At 42.9% G+C, this 22,765-nt stretch overlaps 1 protein-coding gene across 1 annotated transcript in view; it reads right to left on the bottom strand.

The window, feature by feature from the left end:
• The window catches only part of LOC146185606 (neural cell adhesion molecule 2-like), a 77,896-nt gene that overhangs the window by 1,211 nt on the left and 53,920 nt on the right, over positions 1 to 22,765 (bottom strand). The window contains exons 7-12 of the mRNA XM_084607878.1: positions 15,049 to 15,303; positions 13,715 to 13,999; positions 10,793 to 11,125; positions 3,337 to 3,462; positions 2,660 to 2,687; positions 457 to 548 (exon numbers count right to left, since the gene is read on the bottom strand). Coding sequence (XP_084464004.1) covers positions 457 to 548; positions 2,660 to 2,687; positions 3,337 to 3,462; positions 10,793 to 11,125; positions 13,715 to 13,999; positions 15,049 to 15,303 — 1,119 coding nt within the window. The remainder of the gene's footprint in view (positions 1 to 456; positions 549 to 2,659; positions 2,688 to 3,336; positions 3,463 to 10,792; positions 11,126 to 13,714; positions 14,000 to 15,048; positions 15,304 to 22,765) is intronic.

Genomic DNA, 22,765 nt, shown 5'->3' with positions numbered 1-22,765 from the left:
TTATTCATAAAAATATTTTCTAGGACATGCTGTGTTCACCAGATGCTGTAAAGGTCTCTTCTAACATTCTAACTGCACTAAATAACTGATCTCGAAGATATTGCTGGCAGACAGATCAGAAATGTTAATCACTTTGCAATGAGGGATCGAGCAGGAAGAGGTGATTTTGAAAGAGAAGCAAAATTGATGGGTATAATCAGTCCGTAAATAATATTTCGGTTAAAAACGCCCGGACAAATACAAGTCTTCTGACCCATGCGTTAGCTAGAGCATTGAGGTTCATCTTCAGTTTTTGTTCATTTTGTTTTACGACGTCTACAGAACGTTTCCGGTCTGAGAAAGTGGTCTCTGAACACAATGAAACACGAAGTCTCGAATGCAAAAGCAAGTTCTTTTAGATGAACCTTTAACGGGGCTCCCTTGAGAGCATGTGCCAGAAACTGCACAAACACTTGCCTGAAACGCCGCACTTGGTCGCGATAAGATCTGGGGACTGGTAGACCACGTCTGCTGAGGCGCATTCGCAGAAGGTTTTCTGCGGAGATGACCTGCAATGACAACGTAACGAGCGGGCTATTTTTGTTCCCATTGGCGAGACGTAGAAGGGCAAATGCATCTGGAAACTTAGCCGGATGGAGATTATGATATGGCTTTCATAAATTATGAAGCCTAACCAGCTATAACTCTTAACAGTGACAGATTTCATCACTTCGTTCTTTGCGCTCGACTGTAGTTGCCAGCTTTAACGATATGTTCTCGGTAGGATATAAAAGTGCACATATGTAAACACGGCTTCTGCTTGAATAGGAAAAAAATGAAAAGCTGTAAATTTCTTCATTTTCACCCAATGGGTGGGGAGTAAGCTCATTTCGGACCTTCTGATTTCCATTGACACTTCTAAGGTGTCAAGGTGAATTGCAGTTATCAAGTACTCGAAATAATTTCGAAAACCAGTACGAATCCTGCTTTCATTTTCAACCCTTTCGTAATCATCTTCATCGCTTTATCGGGCACGAAGCTATAATTGTATTCCTTTGGCACTGCCACTGCTGTTCGCCTAATAAGAACACGATATATACAGCTCTGTATTTTAAGGCCTCCTCCGGCGGTAGTCGCACGTTAGCTAATCATTAGCGTGACCTTTTTTCCAGAGTGAATGTTACACTAAATTACACTAAACGCGAGCCCTAAGCATACGAGCCATCCAAATAAATGTGAGAACATTTAAAACCTCATCACGAAAAAAACGCGACATAATTAGTCATAAAGTTAGCTAATTAGTTGGACAGTGATTACGTCACGCGTCGCCATACACGGCTGAGTTTGTAGGTGCACTGGTGACATGACATGGATGAGCGCAGTGGCCTGTTCTGCAGCTTGCGCACTTAGTTGGGTGCAGGCGCGTCTATACAGCTTCGCTTATCACCTTTGAATGAAGCCAGACCGAGCGCTGCAGTTTGTCTAACGCATTGAGAAATCCCCCTAAACAGGGAGTGAGTGACCACACAAGTATGTCGCTGATGGTAGAGTACCGGTGACCGCATACGCCTATCGTTAGGGGCCAGCAGGAATGACGAACGAGCAGAAGCAGGCCGAGCGCAAGCCAGACTTTAATGCTATCACGTTCTTAATAACTGAAATAACTGAATGTTATATAAATCACCAGCAATATTGCGAGAGCATTCGATGCGCAGCAATAATTGCTTGTTGATTGCTATTTTCGTGGAAAGAATAATTCCACTTCGAAGTCTTCAGTTCTAGATAAGGTGAATACGACAGTTATTAAAAAGTCGACCACCACCTTATTATTATTTTATGTTTCGTTTTTCGCCGCAGTGGGAGTCGCCTTAGCAAAAGCCTTAGAATTAGTATGGTCCCTTATTAGTTCGAGTTGCTTCGCATGACAAGCTCAAGCTCTTGTTTTTATATGTACACGATAGCCTGAAGCAAGATATCTCTCACTAGCAAACAACTTAAGTCTGCTCTATATGATAATCTTCCTTATACTGCATCATACATATGCATATTTTGTATGTTATATCCTACTCCTCTCTTTAACGCCAATCTGCCTTCAGAGCAAATAAATAAACCAAGATTCTACCGCTGTGGTTCTTTCAGAATCTGAAGACAGAAATTCAATTTTAAATTCAATGTCAGTTAAAAAAAAGTACTGTCCATCCTAATGTGTAGTACAAAAAGTGGCCCTTAAGTGGAAAACTATAGTCGGACGTACGTTAGCCTTCGAGATAAAGAACATTAAATGCAGCGAAAAAAAGAGTAAACAAACTGCAATGAGAATTACTAAAAAACATACATCAGCAAAAACATAAAAACACCAAGAACCCAACAGGCAAATTTACACATAATGTTAGTTTAAAAAAAAAAAGCGACCGGTAAGTTAGATAAGCGAACACATGAGAAAGCATACCGACTGCTTGAATGAATGAGAAATGGTGAGCATTTAATGCTAAACGGTAGCTTATTTGAACGATTGATTGTTGCCAATCCAACTGTCTGTTCACAGTGGCTATAGTGCAAAAGATCCCATACCGCTACAACTGAATAAAAATATGTAGCGTCAATTATAGTCTATATAAAAGGTGGAACCAATGAGGTGAATAAAGAAGCCTTTCGGTAATAAATGATGCATTTCACTTACTTTTGATGATGGATGGACTCCTTCAATCCTGCACGGAAAGAAAACTGCTAAGAACTTGAGACGCGAAATTTTATCAGACTGGAAACTTAAAAATGATTCCCGTTTGAGTATTACACATGCAGGCTTCTAACTCCACATACCAGTTGCCTGTAAATTAAACTAGAATTTAGCAGCACTCGCTTTTACAGCGCCTTTATCGCACACAGGTTTGTGATAATTACTGCAATTGACACTCTGTTCGTATTTCTGCCGGATTGCGTGTTATAATCAAGCAACAGAGCAGCCCAGCCGTACACTCTTCAAAATGGGTTCAATGCGTATACTGTACCGCAACATGCTTTTCTTTTTCTGCTTCATTTACAATAAAGAAAGTAGACTTTCAATTAAGATTTCCGGTCATTTAGTGGCCGCACGTCACTTTTTCAGACGAAGCCACAGCTTATGTCATCGAACTAAGCATTTAAAACAGAGCAGAAAAAAGCGGCCATTTTTTATAAACACGGTGCTTTATACAGTGACAACATTGATTCTTTTTGAAGTTCCGACTTCATTTTCTGCTTTCTTTTCACAACGTTTACGTTTGGTGAACCGCACACCCCGCAACAAGAATAAGCCTGTGGTGAAAGAAAAAGCTTCAAACCAGTTGTCCCTTTCAGGCGTGAGCCAAGGCCGTGTACCTTTCCGCTTGCTTCTGTGCTTTCGGTACTTGTTCGCGACGAGGTACAAAGTAGCAGAAACCAGAACAACCACAACAGTTGCAAGGAAGCCCAGGACATGGTTTGGAAGATTGGTTCCATTTGCGCCTGCGTGAAAAGTGGTTGTATGCTTAGTCTGCGGAACTCACTTTTATAGGTGGAACAGTTTTACTCTTTTTATGCATCTTCTGAAATATATACACTTGACGAGCCTCTAGAGTGGGAAAACCTTGAGAAGGCAACTGTATGCTTTGGAAAGCGAGAAAAAAGAAATAAATGACTAAGGTCAAAGTGAACATGAGCGGAGTTCTTTACTACTTGTCGTTGTTCCTGTGTCCTTGGCTAACAGCGTTTCATTGTTTTCATCGTGTTGGTGATTCTGGTGGTGTTGAGATGTAGGCAAGATTTACCTTACATTTATTCCCTAAGCAATTGTTGCTCCGTTTCCGCCTAAAGAAAATGCTCTTGTAGCAAGGTTCAGGTGCCGATGTCTAGAAATAATTTATAAAATATTTAGCTATCATGCGTTTATCGCCACATGGACCTTGGTGTCCCACAATGCGCGAATAACTGACCAATAGCACAAGCCATCTGCTTACGTTCTACACCAAACTCCCGTGCGCACTTGCGACTGTTCTGAAAAATAGTAGTTTTTTGGTATGGTACGCTTCTAGCAGGCATAAAAGGTGTCAGCCATACTAAAGTATTTAAATCGGTGTTCAGTTAGATGGTGGACAATGCTGTGTTCAAAAGTATGTGCAACCTCAGAAGAGAACTGTTTAATGCTCATTGCTACCAGTCGATCAGTCATCTTATCATGTTATTATGCAGTAAACCGTTTATTAATCTTTTAAGTTGCGCCGAATGTTTTCTGACTTCTACATGCTCTAATTCTGGCTTTCCGCTTCATGCCTATTTTGGAGCAATAGTCATGATAGATTCGAGTGGGCGCATATCTGCATGCACCCTACCATGCAGTCTACCGCACCACCACCAAAATCTTCACTAGTGAAAGAAACTGCATTACCTTATTTCATTTTATTGAATCAATTATCGTATATTGAGTAAAAATTATAATGAAAATAAAGGGTGTCACGTCGACAGCACCGCGGAGCCTTCGAGCTTATCGATAACAATGACGAAGCAGCAGTGAGCGCGTCAAGACCGCTCGGAATAGACTTGGCTATGTGATTAAAAAACCCTCATTATTTGATTACACTCTACATTTATCGGCATGTCTGCTTGTTTAGCGATACCGCAAGCCATTTTCCACCTGGCGCAGGTGGCAAAGTGGAGACACGAAATTTGGTTTTCAATTTAATGGGCATAGTCGGAAGGTGCCTACCACAGGGAGATCTCAGAGGGTGGCTATACCGTGCATGGAGGAGGCTACGACGAGGGCTAGGAAATGCGCAGCCTAAGGGTGGATTGTAAATTGTGAATGTAAATTGATTTAACGGAACGGAAAGGCACAGTATTTGTCCCACTTCTCCGTGGACACTTGAGCCGCGCCGTGAGGAAAGAGGAGAGAAACAGCTGCTGTATTTGGGGGCTACGAATAAGTTTGAACACCTGAGGATCTTTAACGGGTACTAACATCGCACAGCATACAAACGAACGGTTCAATACTGTGAAAGGTCACCACCTAAATTCTGCCGCCCGCCAGATGTTGATTCCGCGGCTAAGTTCAGGACTAAATGACCAAACCAAAACTACAACAGATTTCGCTGATTAATGGTGCAATTCGGCAAACAACATTGGCTCTACAATTCAAGACGAAAGCCTTTCTAGGCTCATAGTGAAAATCTCGCGTCTGCGAGATTTATCAGAGCTATTCCGCGAGACTGTGTGAGATATGTCCGCCAAACGTCGCTGTAGGTTCTGACGTCGACGAAATTTCCGTGCTCAGCTGGTTAGGCCTAGTTCCTATAAAAACAAACGTAGGGACACGCGTAAGTCAGTTTAGTTTCGCATGCCGAGTAGCGTAACGTCCATGGGTGCCGACGTCACCGACAACGAAACCAATGAAAAAATGCGAGGACACTTTGGCGACTTAAGTGATGAAAGGTGAAAACCTGAGTGCTGCATTCTGCTACGCGAATGTTGCACATGTAGCGATGAATGCTGCTACGATTAAAGCGAGCGACTACTCTCTCACATTCTGTGAGTGCATTTATTGAGTGAATTTTACTTGGCAGTGACGACGTCGCGCTCTTTGTATCTTCGCAGTTGTTCTACGTTTACTGTTGTGTGGTTGATTTTGCCGGGTGTGCGACATTAATTTGTAAATAAATAATTACGCTAACTACACTAACTGACACTAATTATTGTTTTATTCATTTGGTCATTCTTGGTGATTAGAACCTAATTAGTTATTAGTAATATTCAGCAGTTAATTTGTACTTGATCATTTATTTATTTATTTATTTATTTATTTATTCAGATACCCTAAAGGCCCGCTGGGGGCATTACATAGGGGGGGAACATAAGCCAGAATACAATTCATTGTTAAAGAAACAATCAATCAAGCAAACAAACAACAAAAAAAAGAACAAACAGAGCAATGGAGATGGTGAAGTAGCACTCATATAACAACACACCCAGAGATAACATAGCATTATATCATAGAAACTGAGTCTAGTGCAATCGCGGGGAAAATTCATGCAAAAAAAAAAAAAGACAGCGGTAGGAAAAGAGACGGCAGAGTGGTCCAAAACATTTACCGTGAGTGTAATGATTCAAGGTAGGTTTTCAATGCTGACTGAAATAAAGATGATTCTGTTATCGTGGCGATTCTGGGTGGCAGTTCATTCCATTCTTTTATTGATAAGATTAATGGTGAATGTTTGTACTTTTCCGTCCGGGCAAAAATGGGTTTAACTTTATGGGCATGATCAACGCGATGTGACGTATGAGGGGCTGGAGAAATATGAGACCGGGTGAACTGAGTGCTATTATGATAAAGTGTATGAAAATAAAATAAACGGGTGATTTTTCTGCGCACTGATAGGGATGGCATGTTGAGTGTTTCCTTCAGAGATGAAACGCTTTGATATCGTGAATAGGATGACAAGATGAATCGAGCAGCTTTATTTTGGACGGATTCAAGAATGTTAGTTAGGGTGATTTGATAAGGGTGCCAAATTATTGATGCATATTCCAGAGAAGGACGTACAAGGAAATTATAAGCTTCAAGTCTGGTGTCCCTGTCGGCGAGATATAAGCGACGCTTGAGATAGCCAAGTTTCTTTTGTGCTTTAGACGTAATTTGCTCTATGTGGTCAGTCCATGCTAATGTAGAATTTAGGTGGACGCCAAGGTATTTAATCGAGGAGACCGAGTCTATTAAACCATTATTTATAGTGTAGATATTGGGAGAAGACTTTGAACCTATGGAAAACTTTATATGTTTAGTCTTTTCTGCGTTAATTTGCATCTGCCAGTTGCAGCACCATGCCGTTAGCTTGTCTAAGTCAGATTGCAAAGTAGTTGTGTCGTTAGGGCTGCTTATATCTCTGTAGATTATACAATCATCGGCAAAAAGCCGAACTGTAGAAGTAATATTATCAGTTATATCATTAATGTATATTAAGAATAAAAGCGGGCCTATTACCGAACCTTGAGGGACACCAGACCTGACTGGTGCTGGACTGGAAATAGTACTGTTCAGTTTAACGGCCTGAAGACGATTGGTGAGGAATGCTTCAAGCCATCTTATTGTCTTATTATCTAACTCCAGATTGCGTATTTTCATTAGTAATCGTTTATGAGGTACACGGTCAAAAGCCTTTGAAAAATCGATAAAGATGCCATCCACATAATGAATCAGATGCAATGAAGTGTGAATGTCTGTTACTAGTTCGTAAAGTTGAGTCTGGCATGAAAGCTTCGGACGGAAACCGTGCTGATTGTTTATCAGCAAATTGTTTTGGTTCAGGTGGGCCATAATGTGGGAGTAAAGAATGTGTTCGAGCAGTTTACAACTGATTGAAGTTAGCGAAATAGGCCGGTAGTTGCTGAAAAGTGTATTATCGCCAGATTTAGGTATTGGTAGAACATAGGCTAATCTCCAGTCATCAGGTACACATCCAGAATCAATTGATTGTTGAAATATAAGGGAAAGTATAACAGCTGAAAACTCACTTGTTAGCCTTAAAAGTTTAGCACTCACGCCGTCGGGCCCTGGGCTAGTCTTGAACGGTAGACGGTCTATAGCGCACTTCACGCCATGGGCGGTGATGATAATGGACGGGTATGCGAACGGGATGCTTAGCCTGGGGAGCGTAAGGGAATCGGAGATTGGATGTTCTTGTGTGAATACGCTGGCAAAGTGCCTGTTAAAGTGTTCGGCGCACTCCTCTGGTGGTAGTATGTTGCCATCTGTCCCTGTCATGGCTGGAATGGACTGATTTTGCTTAGGATTTACCATATTCCAGAACTTCTTAGGATCTGTTTTTAAAAGATCTGGGAGAGTGCAATTAAAATATTTCTTTTTCGCATCAGCAACTGTTTTTTCGGCAAGCCTGGAAATTTCCTTGTATTTCTGCCAATCTTCATGGGCATTTGACCGACTAGCTTTTCTATACGCTCTCTTCTTCCTGTTTAGGTGTCTTCCAACATCCCGAGAGAACCATGGGTCGCTTTTACGAGATGTTATTGTACATTTGGGCACACATGAATTTTCTATATATTTTAGCTGATCTCGAAATAAGCACCAGTTTTCATTAGTTGAACGGCTCGCGAAGCTGGAGTGAAACTCGGTTAAAAAACTATCTAACATGATATTTATTCTTTCGGTATCTGCGCGCGCATAGTTTAGTATTTGTTTTTTTATTTTTGTTTTTTCAGTGCGAGGTAGAGACAATGAGCAATGAACGGCTCTGTGATCGCTGATGTTTTCCATGACTTGAGTACATGCAAGGTCAGGACTGTTTGTCAGGATGAGGTCTAATATGTGATTTCCGCGAGTTGGTTTATCGACTACCTGGGTGAGGTGATGGTAGTGAAGGCAGTGAAGAAACCGAAGATTTTCTGCGCGATCATGCTGTGTGTTAATAGATGAGGTGCTCCAATCTATGGCTGGATAGTTAAAATCACCGCATATGACTAGAAAACAGCGTGGAAATTTGATCGAGATTTGATCAATTGCGTCACTGAACAGTTCAGAGAAATTAGAGCGGCAGTCTGGCGGTCGGTAGCAAGCACCAAGGACACAATGAATATGCGAAAAGTGAACAGAGACCCAGATTATTTCTAGAGGCGATTCAATATCTATGAGCGATGGTTGGAACTGTTCCTTTACCGCAATAAGCACTCCTCCTCCTCTAGCCCCGATCCCATCTCGACGGAAAAGTACAAACGACGATGGGAACATTAGTTCGCTGCTGGCGATGTCATTAGAAAGCCAAGTTTCAGTTCCCACAAGGATGTCGGCAGAACAAGTGTGAATTATTGTTTTTAAAACATCAAGTTTACGAAATATGCTGCGGAAATTTGCCAAGAGCAGAGAAATCGGATTTGGTGTGGCCGTTTTCTTACGTGGTTTTACATACTGTCATTCAGTGGTTTCCTCTTGGTTTTGAGAGTCAGAAGTATCGATTACAGTAGCAGAGGCGCTTTGTTCTTGCACATGAGGGGCAGAGATACGAATAACACAGTCTGAGGCTGAATCATAGCGATAAATGCCGCCCCTCATGTGTAGTTTGTTGTAGCGCACACTGAAACGCTCGTTTGCACTGCGTTGATCCTTGGCGAAGGCGCGTAGCCTTTTTCTTTCGTAAAGAACTTTAGGAGAAAAATCCTCATCCAACCAGACTTTTGGTGTTTTGACATCCTTTAACTTGAATGCATTACTTAGAACTTCGGTTTTAGACTTAAAGTTAAGGAATTTAACAATGATTGGCCGATGACTATCAGCACGACGCTGTCCTAACCGGTGGGCTCTTTCGATGTCGCCGACTTGAATACCAAGATAGGTACCTATAAATTCTTTGACAATGCGCTCGGATTCAGCATATCCTTCTTGTTCGACTTCAGGAAGGCCTTTGATGATCAAATTATTTCTTCGCATGCGGTTGTTCATGTCCTCTACCACACCAATCAATTCACTGTTTGTTTTGTTAATGTTCACCTTGCATTCCTGCACAGAGTCGCTCATTGTGACAAGGCCGTTTTTGAGCCCCGATACACCAGTCAGACATTGTTCAATAGTGAACACTCGCGCATTTATCGAGTTGATCTGCTGATTGATTTCTCTTAACGACGTAGTGGTTTCAGCGTGGCACTCTTTTAGCAGCGTGAGTACATCGTCAATCTTAGGACCTGGGTTAGCCTCTACGTCGCCCGCACAAAGTAAGAGCATTGCAATACACATGGATAACATAAGCGAAGAAGTTTTAGGGCACAGCATACGTAGAAGGCCACATTCTGATGCTAAACGCTCACTACGGGAGCAGTGAATTGACCGACGAGCAAAAAATGAACCAATGCGAGCACGGTACGTACACACATCAATACCCATTTAAGCAAATATCAAGACACAGTAATAGGGATTGGCAGCCACTGAGGTCAGGAACTTTGAAAGAACAAAGAAACAAAATGCCTACCTATAACAGCAAAGGACACGAGTTACATATGTGCAGTTGTGGCTGCGAATCCCAGGGCGATGATGCCAGGCGGTGGTTTTTATAGGGTTTGATGGCGCGGCGACCTCTCGTGGTTGGCCGGCGTCCCTAGTCACGGTGCGGTGCAGGATGATCGCCGGTCCTCAGCTGGCACACCTGGGAGCCAGATAAGATGGCGAGCTGGTCCTCGGTAGATAGCAAAGATGAATCAATAGGGCTTGGCTGGCACTAGGCAAGGTACGCCGATCTATAACAGCAAAGGACACGAGTTACATATGTGCAGTTGTGGCTGCGAATCCCAGGGCGATGATGCCAGGCGGTGGTTTTTATAGGGTTTGATGGCGCGGCGACCTCTCGTGGTTGGCCGGCGTCCCTAGTCACGGTGCGGTGCAGGATGATCGCCGGTCCTCAGCTGGCACACCTGGGAGCCAGATAAGATGGCGAGCTGGTCCTCGGTAGATAGCAAAGATGAATCAATAGGGCTTGGCTGGCACGAGGCAAGGTACGCCGATCTATAACAGCAAAGGACACGAGTTACATATGTGCAGTTGTGGCTGCGAATCCATTGATTGGCATATGGTCATATAATGCAATATATTCACGCATACTGTGGTGGTGCTCTGTCATTGGTCGAGACCACCATGACGTGATCCCTTCTCGACCAATCAGAGCCGCCACAAAAGCGTGACACTTTTGCTGACAACGATGAGGCAATAAAGGCTTTCGCCTTAATAGAAAGGAGCGAAATTATAACTACAAACAAAGACACAATATAGAGATAGTAGAGAAAAGGTACTTTAACTACTGCGGCTTACCCAAAGTATCCGCCGGTTCAGCATTTGGAAGCAGCCGCAGTCCACCCACGAACCGAACCTGTGCGGCGCCGCTGACTCCGTGGGAATTGGCTGCGTACACGCGAACTACAACGGTGCCGCCCAGAGGAAGCCCAGCGAAGTCAAACTCGGGCCATCTGGAAGAGCTTGCGTTTTCCCGAGGCAGCAGCAGTGAAGGCAGCGAGGACTTAGCACAGAAAAGCTCGGCGAAGAAGGTCACCGGCAGTCCGCCCGTAGAACCAGGCAGACACCTGACAGTGACGCTGTCACGGCTCTTGCGGTTCACAGTGCAGTTGTGAGGCTTCGACGGGGCAGCTGAACGAAATATGGAAGGGATATAGTGCAGGTACAGTCTTACTCTAAAGTAAAAAGCCCAAAGATTTGCTCCTATGCCGCGTAGTGAGGCTCTTGTGGCACAAGTAGAAGCCCCGGCTGCCGGAGAGGGGAAAAAGAGAGCTCCCTTGAATATGAGAGAGAATTCACTCACATTCTGGGTGTTTCGAATGCCGGCTTATATAGTGAGCCACGCAACATGGCTGAGAAGCAACCCCTCTGTCCTCTAAACCGTCACAAAGGATGGATATGCCTGGTGTATCTTTTTTTTGTGAGGTTTAACATTTTTATTGAAACGTGACTGGTTTTAGATTTATTAGATCCTACAATGGGGCTATATCAGGCGCTACGGCGGACAGCAGATAAAAGGCTGGATTGTTCAGTTAGTTCGCTAATTAAATTAATGTGTTAACGTCCTAAATTTTATTTTAAGCGGTATGTTGTATATGCATAATTACAGCTTGCCCTCCAGAGAGTATAGACGTGAAAACACTAATGGCGACTAAACAAGCTTAAGCCTCGATATGCGTCGCGAAAGCTACTAAACAAATTTTTTCGAAAGTCTGACTCGAACGTTCTTGTCGCCGGTTCACTGGTTGCAAACAGTATGGCGTCATCGGCGATTTGGAACGTCTTAACTTAACGTGTTCCGAATTTGGTTACACCATTTTTCCGGCTTCTTCTTCTTCTCCTGCCTCTTCTCTCTTTTCTCTCTCTTTTCCTCTTCTTCTTCCTCCCTTCTGTGGTTCGGAGCAACTAATTATCATGGTTACAGCACATGCGCAGTAGAGACTATCCTTATCCGAAATGCGCCGCTGACCAGCCTAGTGTAGCCTAATATAGCTATTCCAGCCCTGTGTAGCTTTCACTGCAAAACATTTTCTTAAGAACATTCTACTGCGCATAACGAGGCCCCCAAGTGTCAGCTTGATAGGCGGACTCGCACCGTAACACACCGGCAAAAGAGAGCGCCTGGTATAGATCGCTTTGCCTCATCACTGTAAAGCCGTATTTCGAGCGAAATGGTTGTGTGCATTAGGCTCTAACGCTGCTATTATCAGCGAGGGCGCGTTCCAAGCGAAAGTGATAACTAACCACCGCTAGCCCGTCTGGCTCTCCACCCACTAAATCTGTGGGTGGAGTGATCTACGTCACACAAGCGCGTCAGCGCTGTGTTACGCTGTGAAGCCGCCATTCAGGGCGTTTGTGGCGTTTGTAAGCCGAGCTGCGAAGTGTTTAAAGAAATTTTTTTCCTCGCTTATATAATTTGAAGAACAATAATAACAATTTAGACCGTTACTTAACGTATTTAGGTAATAAGTTAAAGAATTGATGCATTCTGCTTGTACCTGGAGTCCGCCGTAGCCGCAGGGCTACAATAAATAAAAATCCACGTTCCCTATTTGCTTTTTAAATTTTAAGCCTTAAGAAAACGCCATGCATAGGTGACTCTAATAAACAAGAAGAATAAGTTCGAAAGCTAATGCATCAAATCTTTACAGAGACATGCTAAAAGTTATAGTACGTGCTGCGGGTATAGTAAAATCCATCTAGTACCTATGTATATCCAATAATTCGGTGGCTTAGATTTATATGCCTTTGAGCAGTCACTCCAGCAAGCTAGCTTGCACATGTTCCCTGCGCCCTCTGTTCAAACGTATGGAAACACATAAATACTCGTCTCATTTCAACGTGAACGAGGGCCTTGTACTGCATTCTGTTTTGTTGTTTTGTCTACGCCTTTTTCTGTAGGCGTCTGCATTTTACCTGAAACCAAGAACACGAATTGTGTGGGTAGCAGGAATATACTCAGCTTCGGGCAAGCCGAAACAGCAGAACATGCCAGAACATGGGCGGCTAGCACGAGACCAAATGGAAATGGGCTCTACGTTCTCAGCGAATTTTCTCCAGTTATGCCAAACAAATCATCCTATCTACTGTGTGCAATGGCGGTATGTAGGAGTCCGACATGTATATGCCCTGCGGAAGTGCACGCCAAATGTCAGCCATATCAAGCTACACGTGGGCAAGAGATTTCGAAATTGTACTAAAAGAAAGAAAGAAAGAAAGAAAGAAAGAAAGAAAGAAAGAAAGAAAGAAAGAAAGAAAGAAAGAAAGAAAGAAAGAAAGAAAGAAAGAAAGAAAGAAAGAAAGAAATAAAGAACGAAAGAAAGAAAGAAAGAAAGAAAGAAAGAAAGAAAGAAAGAAAGAAAGAAAGAAAGAAAGAAAGAAAGAAAGAAAGAAAGAAAGAAAGAAAGAAAGAAAGAAAGAAAGTGCATATGCCGAGTTTGAAGCGAAGACAGCAAGCGTTTTTTAAACAGCGCATATCGAGTTAAATATGATTTCTTTTCAAAATGCGTCCTGTATATGTGATACAAGTGCGTGTCACAAAAGTCGAAATTGCGTCTGTCGAGGGAACAGGGATGAGAATTCCAACGGAAGATCTTGCAATGGTTGCGGACAATTTAAACTGTGACATTAAACCAAAAGCATACTTCGTGACCAGAGCCCACAAGAATAAGATCAGGATATTTTTGGACTTTCAGAGACAGCTCTGTATGCAGGGCCTACCGGGCTGCACGATGCGGAATGTGCATGGCTCCCGCTGCTTGCCGACTCCGTTGGACGCCCAGCAGAGGAGCAGACCGTACTCGAGTTCTCTGCCGACCACTGCCCGAGCCAGCGCCCTGGTGCCGTTGACAGCGAGACTGTTGATGCGACCCACGCGTTTGGAGGTGTTGGCCATCCACTCGAAGTGGAGCTCGTCGCTGGGGTTGGCGCGCACCTCGCATGCGACGCGTAACTCTGGAGACGCCGCGTACTCTTCCCTCTGTCCTTCGGCGCATTCGGGTGCAACTACATGCACACGAAAAAAAAGCAAAGAAGCAAAGAATCATGCCTAAAGTGCTTAACAGGCAGCTATTTTGCCTATAGTGCTGAGTCTCATGAGCATAGCGGGTATTTGTTATGATCACGAGTACGTACTGTAGATCCGTACGGTGCATTATGATCCAGTTTCATTTCATATTTGAATACACATAGCCAATACAGGCAGTGCATTCCAAAACCTCGTTTAAAATGTCTATATTAACTCTTCTCAGGCGCAGTGACAAAAGTAAGGAGACCACCTATGGTCGCGAACACTTTTTCGGAAATATGCTATATAAAATTAAATCCCATCTCTTAAAGTTCGCGCATTTTTTTTTAATGTAGCATTACTATTTGATGCGCTACCTTCGTAGATGGTATGTTCTGGCAAAGACAAACAAATCCATCAGCTATACGCTCCTGGCAGATATCTCGTAGTAGCCATGCCAGATGCGCGCCTTATTAATCTCTTCATACCCATCATGAACCTGCCATATTCTCGTCACGTTTAGCACGCTATAGTAGATGCACCCATGAGTGACTGTCTGATTTTCAGTAACATTTTTAGGGTTAACACAAAAACTTCAGGAAACATGATTCCCAAAGTTACCTGCATACATGTTTTGACTTGTCAACAATCACCACATTTTACAAACTAGAAAGCAGCACGCAAGTGCGGCTTCCATTTGCTCTAAACAGCATTGTTTTCAATTGCCTCTCCTACGTTCCGGGTAATTTTCACTAATACCTGTCGTATTTCTGAAATGAACAACTAATATTGCCATATTCCTCTATGATCTCTTTTTTTTTTTTTTTTTCATTGATTCTGTATTTTTCATCCCCCACAGAAAGAAACGAAAATCCTTCAAATATGGCTCAAAATAACTGTTTTTACAAAGCTTTGTGTAAGACACATTCCCTCGAGACCACATAGCAACAATTCCGCGAAATGACTGTCAGCTTGCCTTCAAGCAATCTCTTCATTGGGCGTAACCTGCCATATTACTACAAGGAAACTCGCAGCGACGACGACTCACAGAGGACAGATATGCGAAGCTGGTTGCTGTAGCCCTCGCCAAGGCGATTGGAGGCGAGGCATTCATACAGTCCGGACTGCATCCTGATCACGTTGGGCAGGTGCACTGTTTCGTCCTGCCAGTCGAGCAGTCGCCCGTCGTGTCGCCACCATATAGCTGTCACTGCAGGGTTGGCGCTCCAATCACAACGCAGAGTGATGTTGTCACCCTCGCGCGGACGCCTCTCCGACGCGGTGAGCGAAAGCTGAGGAGGATCTGCAAGACATCGCAGTCAAGGCAAGCCTCATAAGGTTGAAGTTTACTCCACGGATGGCTCAAGCGTGCTCCCATATTCGGCAGCAATCCGAAGACCCACCCTCCCCTGCCAATATCGCTAAAAGTAGTAAAATCCCCATATTCCCGCGCACCGTTTTTTTTTTTTGTGTGTGTGTGTGAGAGAAACAAGAAAAAATGGTCAAAAATAAGTCACCCGATCTCGACATAAAAGAATAGAGGAACTGTGTAGAGGTTTTATTTCGGTAATAAAAAATTGCCATCGAGGAATACAAAGCGAGAGAAAGAATACGCAGTACCCCAGGCATGATCTTTTTCGGCATTTATTTTTGCGTCTGTTGATCGATTGCGCTAAGTCAACATTCTCGGGTATTTGTTTTTATTACGCAAGCTTGCCATAAGGCGTATTATAAAAGCCCCTGTAAATTATTTTCCGTAAAGAACCGGAGAAGATTTCTGCTCTTATTGTTGTCAGTGAGCCATTTGGAAAAGTCCTCTTTCCTTGTTTGCGGTTAGTTCCACTTCCTGCAGAATCTTTATCCTTGCTGCCCTTGACCCTGCACAAGTCCACAGCAGATAGCCTTTCATTCGCCGATGATAAATAAGAAGGATATGCACCTTCTCGCCTGTCACTTGTTTCCTTCCCAAGCCATCATGGTTATTGCTAAGCGCGCCATATAAGCTGAAAAGCCTGCTGTAAGAAAGGACGCACGCTTTCTTGTCATCGTCAATTCTCACGGGCAGCAGAGCCCGCTCAGATACCATGTTTCTTTCGACGGCGTAATCTGGAAAGCTAAAATTCAAACGAGAAAGCTGCCCTGAGACGATTCTGTTTCTGCGGGGTTTCTAAATAGCTCCTAAGTTGACTTTATGTTTCGTGCTCCTCCTGTCAGCAGTAAAAAAATTCCTGTCTCATCATTTTCCTGCTCGAAGTGCTACTTGCTCTTCTAGCGACGTTTCACGGAATACTGGAACTGATGTCTTGTTCACTGCAACTGGCACCTATCAATTAAATGAAAGGTGCATACCAGCACAAGCACGCAGACGATGCAGTGAAGACGGCCTGTCAACCTTTGCCCATCCGAATCCACGCACATAAATACGGAAAAGTTAAACCTACAAAGCCTACGCCGTTTTTTCAAAGGGCACCTTTTGTTACATTAGAATAGAATGAGCAAATGCCTCTTCTAATTCTCTGCTGATATTTTAGGATGCCTGCATGTTTCATTCTGTGAGCGTGGCTACATTCAGCTACAGCTCATTCGGTGGTTCAGTCTGCACTGCGCATAGGTCTTGAACAGTCGGACTGCGTGAAAAATGCGCATTCAGTATGGTGGGGGAAGCACTCCTGAATCTAACTTTTGTGCAGTATTCTCAGAGTACGCGAAGAGGTTCCGTGAGCAAAGGCATGCACCCGCGCTGGAACGCCTCTATCTGGACTCTTGAAAATTGATTCCGCTACCGCTTCCACTTTATTATCGCCCTGACTATGAACAGGAGCAGCGAGTGACAGAAAGCGCTAACTACTAAACTGGATTCGCCCATGCTTGGTCCACGGGACCAGAACCGTTCGAGTTGAAGTCACTTGTCTTCTTTCCCTGACTATATCGGCATGGCTTCTGGATTTATCATCTTAATACTAAATTCGGCGAACTGCCAATGCGCGCATAAGAAGATGCCTCTACAGCGACTCAGCCATCTACGAAGCACTTCAAGTGGAGCATGCTAGCATCAAAATTACGTTTGCTTGCCAAGCAAAAAAAAAAAAATAAATAAATAACAACGCTATTCAAGGCATTAGATCACGAGAAATATATGTTTGAGATCCAGGCAGCGCAACAAGCTTCTTTTCTATAAGCAAAACGCACTGTGTTTATTATTGCATACGAAATGTGGATTGTGGGCTCTTGATTTCAAAAATATAAGCGCCCTTCCATGCATTTTGAGTAAATAAACTAATGTATGCGCCGTTTTCTTGGATATGTTGAAAATATATGAACGTGAGATAGAGTCACAACCAACTGACGCACTAACAATGAACGGCACTCTACACAGAAGATCAAGAAAAATGAAAGTACTGGTGAACATAATCTCGCGTAGCTTTTTCTGTGAAAGCAAAAGAGTGCACTAAGCCGCCCCTCAACTGTGTGCTGCGGCACAATGTTTGAGTGAAAGCGCCAGATTACTACCTGCCATTTAAAGGTAAATTTATTTAGTAGTACTATTTTTTTTATTAACGTAAATGATCAGAACACGGCGCTACAGACTGAAACTTTCGCATGAGATTACCGCGATTATTAAAGGATACAGCAGCTAGCCAGAACACACGCACTAGAATTGTAGTTACGTCCAACTACTCAGTGAATTTTTCCAAATAGATAATTAGTTTCTGAGATCCGTAATTACAGCTCTTGTCGGAGGGTTACTCTCCACTCTTTCATTTACGAAGAATGAACATCCCAGAGGAGCCAACAAAACACAAGGATAAAATTTATTTGCCGCCATTACTTCATTTCGTTCTTAAATGCCTGCAACAGACGGCTGCCTAGCAGCTCTCTCCCCGGCGTGCCTTCGAGGCGACGTCGTTTCTTCGAAGCGTATGAATACAGACATGCTTTTTCGCAAGGCACTTCTCCCCACGTGTCAGAGCCAACTGCTCTTCCATATTTCTCTTTCCGTCTGGGCAAATGAATGCGTCCGGACAATTGCCACATCTCTATTCCCGTGTTCGCTCAAGTTGCTGAACCGTTTTTGACTTCAGAAGAAATGCTTTCATCTGGTTCCTTGACTTGTCTGGCACGTGTGCTTCAATTGTGGACACGTTCATCCCCTCGCGTCCCTTAAACTGTATTTTCCTATGTGTATGACATCTTCGAATGTCTACCTTCGCTTTGCGTAGCCCAAGGCGTAGGGCAATCAGGGGGCAAAAAGAAGGATGTTCTTAAGTTTTTTTTTTTTTTCGGGTATTTTTTTTTATTGTCAGAAATATATTACACAAATTAATACGATTTATTTGATACAGAAGGAGGTCCCGAAGAGAAGCTGCCAGGGAGTATACACAGCTCTGCAGGAAGGACAACTTGATGCAAGGCCCAATCCGATTCCAGACACATAAAAAATACCGAACACTAAGAAGCATTATTCGAAGTTTGTAGGAAATTCGACCGCCATAGATATAGTGACAACCACAGTATTGTACACTCAGACAGAGCACAAAATATCAGGCTAAGGTTCTGGTTAACAAGAGTGCTTTTTTATATTTACTTTTTACCCTACAATATCTCGAAATTCAGATGCAGGCAATGAGCAGCGCTCATATCTTAAGAGAAGAAATCTCCAGTTCTCGGGGTTGACGAATTGTCGTCGAAATGTTGTGTCGGAACTATTTTGTTTTTCAGGATAAGTTTCATAATTTTAAAATGCTACATACAGCCGCAGGTCGCCCCTACATAGCATACATTTCTGTGGATTAATAATGCACGACAGCGCTTGTTTTGTGATTTGGCGTCTACAATGCATGAAACTAAAGCTCTTCAGTCATGCCATCGTATCTTTTACCCACCAGAGAGTTGATAATTGCCACGGAGCTTTTCGCAGTCCTTATTAATAAACGTTCCTTTTTTTTTTAACACAAGCGCCAAGAAACGCACTAACATTAGTCACTTGCTTTACGTTCTTTAAATGCTGTCCTTTATGCCTGACTTTCAAACCGTCTCATTAAAGTTTTTAAAAAATTTAAACATCTGAAAATAATGAAGTAGGAACATTTTTAATGTGCCTTCCCAATGCCTGTATTGCGCTAATTATTATTGTGGCTGGTCCTAAAAAAGCATGCGCTTATATTGCATCAAACAAAATATTTTTCTTTTCCTCGCAGGATTCTGTTTCGGCGGGTCTTACGTAAGAAAATAAGCAACGGGAGAAAACAATATATATTTTTTTACTTCCCTCGACTCGTCGCAGCGCACCTCAGGGTTTATTTTTCGTTAATATTTATTGCGGGTGTGCATAACGCTCTTGATCTTGATTGATCTGTGATTGCTATCACACTACAGACCAGCAAAAGTCTACAGGTTTCAATTAATTTCCACAACTTTAACATGTAGACACCTGCAGTACATTGCTCTGCATGATAGTTATAGGGTTCTTGGTGCCTATTACATGACAACGTATACAACTTATTAGGTCAAAATGGCATCACCGTCACCCCTGCCATCGCCACAATTAAGAATTGAGAAAAAAGTGTCGGGCAAAATGCGTGCGTGTTTGCGTATCGACATGTTGACGCAAAAATTCTGTGGGCAGCGTCCAAGGTGGTGTCATATCATTTCGCTTCCCATTTGCAGTCCATCTACTAGTTAAGCTGGTTACTAATTTGCAATAGGGATTCACATCCATGAAGCATGTGCCTTTAAGTGTGCGCTGTTCAACTAGGTGCCCACTGAAAAGTGAGGCAAACGACGCGCCTTCCTTTCCCCAAATCACAAACTAACTAAAGTTGACACTTTTAAAATGTTAAATAGAAGACGTTTGAATTGTTTGCGCTGGTGGATCACCGATTCGTTCCGCCATCGGAAAACCCTAAGGCCGTCTAGTGTGGCAGAAGCCCATATGTGGCCAGAACTTAAAGCCCAGATAATCGCATGTAATTTCTGCAGCAGGTCAAGCACTGTATTATCTATGGTCAGAGTCTTCGATAAGGGCACAGAGAGGGGCAGGCTCTGCAGTAAGCGCCACGTAGTACCAAAGCAGTACTGAAGTGAGCATGAGCAATCAGAAGGTCGTTTCCCTCACTCAATGCCGAATATTCGCGGAATGAAAAAGTGGCGTTAAACGAGCTATTGCGTCTACGTTTAAGGCGAAGCTTAAGTAGCACATTCGACTTGCAAACTCTCAAAATAAATTATTTCGCCATCATCATTATTCCTAAGTTTTTTATAGTTCTTATAAAATACCCTTGTATGTAAATCTACGAACCTTTATTTTTTATTCATTTGTTTGATTATTTGCAATACACAGCAGACACAGTATAATGTATGTTTGCTGAACGGGCAGATCGAAACAAAGCAAAACAACTCGCACAACAAATACGCATGGGTGTCAATGTAAGCAACCAGAACAAACAAGCGGCGAAACAAACGCAAATACCCCGGTGTTTTGATTCACTCGCGTGGAAGGGGCTTGCAGTATTGTTCTGTAATAAGAAAGCACTGTAAATGAAAAAACACTGCAGTTCCTACTTAAAAACGCCAATGTGATTTCATATGGGATACAAATGAATATAAATAAAGAGTATAAAGTTTTCTTAGTTCACATTAGACTTGGTATTGTACCCTATAAGTAACTATTGTACTCTATTGTACCCTTAAGCACTGTCTTTGGGCATAGAGGTCTAGAACATATCGGCTGCATATCTTAATAAGAAAAGGCAGTGCACCAGCCCAAACATCAGGGAGCAAAGGACAAGACACCCTCGTGTTTGTACTGGTTTTCTGCCTTTTCCTAGAACGTCGTACCAACTCGCCCATTAGTCTGCGCATATCTTACGTATGCACATGATATGAACAAATATGAGGCATACGGTGTATTACCTATATACCCATTTGGTCCATATTATGCTCATAAGGAGCATATGTGCCTCTAGTGCCTAACACTTCGCAGGTTACATAAACCCAAGCTGAACCAGTCATGAGGTTCCCCACAAACATTGCACGTGTGCCACAAGCTATTCGTTCCTGTGTGTTTTCGCTCCTATGAATACTTAGTTGAAAGAGTATCATTGGCATGGCTCCTCATCTGGACGCATGTGAAGCTCAATGACACATTATGTGAGCAATTAGCCAGCCAGATAGCACCGTGTAGCGATGCGTCCGTTCTTAAAGGGCACCAATGCTGACAGCGTGAAATTATGGTTATGTGATATAGTTTGGACACAAAAGATGCTTGAGAAAGGAGCGAGACTTCAGTGACACCTGCGGATAATTCTTCAAAAGATTCATCAAAATTATTAGCAATCAGGTAGCTGAGACTGCAACGTCTGCAGTTCGGGAAAATATGCGTTTATAAATTGAGCAATTGCATTAGACATGAAAAAAGTAGTGCGGGAAGCATCGCGGCTTGACATAGTTTAGCAGTTAGCGTCCACAGCTCAGACTCAGAATAACAATGGTTGGAACTGTAACATGAACACATTTTGTTTTTCTTCTCTTATTCACTGAACGTGAATTTTGATTTTTTTTTTCTGTTTTTCTGGATATACTGTTGTGCTACAAAGTGGTTTGCTTTCTATGGTCTTTCAAATTTGCTATGTGTAACTTTATCGGTAAGCCTTTCTTCGACTGTGGCGCAACCACTCTTCATACAGCATTATGGGTTGCGTCATGATTTCTCCTTCTAGAGAGCATACTGTAGACGGCGTACTGCGAACAGCAAATCTGTAGGCTAGTTCGCGACAAGAAAATAAAGGGAAATGCAGGGGCAGGGAAACACTGTCACAATATTATCATGTTCTCATTTTACAGTACTTAAGCAAAATGCCCTTTGTATTTTTGCTCGAAGTTAAGGTACTGATTAAGGTACCTCGCCTCACAAATAGAAACACAAGGCTTTATGCCGACGGCTGTTGAACTCGACAAATGAAGAATACGACAAAATAAAGATACAAAGGTTCGTTGCAATAAAAGCGCAAAATATCTTCCCTGAACGGGCTTACTGATCTTAGCCGACACATTTATTAAGGAATCATTTTTCGTGCGGCAACCATATGATAATATCATATTGCCGTAAGACACTGCATATCAGCCGACGTTAAAATAACCGAGTTCGTTCCCTTAGCGGAACAAAATATGCATCACTCATGCGTAGCGTCCGGTTTCATTTTCGCAAAGTATGCCACTAACTCAGCCAAAGCTTTTCGGCACTGTGGGCGTTAAATTATTACCGCGTTCGGGTGACTCATTCACGCTTAAATCTAAAGGACGAAATCGGAGCTCGTCCTAGAGCACTCTTATTGATCCATCAGTAGGCCGCTTCTGCGAAGCGCATGTCAAATGAAACCATGAAGTACAAATACAAAGTTGTTATTAACCAGTCAATCAGTCACCAGGACTAAGTTCGCAGAAAACATTGCTTTTCACAAAGTGAAATGGGACGCTCAGGTTATTATTTTTAAAATTGTTTCGCATGATTCGACAGAAAAGGAAGAAAGGCAAGGCAGGGGTAACGGGAGCTGACGGTGTGTCCAGAGCGCCAAAGTTGAAGGGCAAAATTTGTTGGAAACAGCAGATTTCTGGATGTGTACGAGTCTTCAGCTTGTTTATTTATGCCCTACAGTCGATCTTTAGTTCATTGCCTTTGAGAATGCATCTTGCCGAAATTAAGAGCCGCGCTCAAAAGCTCTACATTATCGTTCTTAATTTTCTAATTGGGAACAAGTCATGGAATT

Source organism: Amblyomma maculatum, chromosome 6, assembly GCF_055883805.1.
Source record: "Amblyomma maculatum isolate TAMU_Amacu chromosome 6, ASM5588380v1, whole genome shotgun sequence".
Lineage (NCBI taxonomy): Eukaryota > Metazoa > Arthropoda > Arachnida > Ixodida > Ixodidae > Amblyomma > Amblyomma maculatum.
The sequence above is the reverse complement of the archived record's forward strand: the minus strand, read 5'-3'. Positions and strand labels throughout refer to the sequence as shown.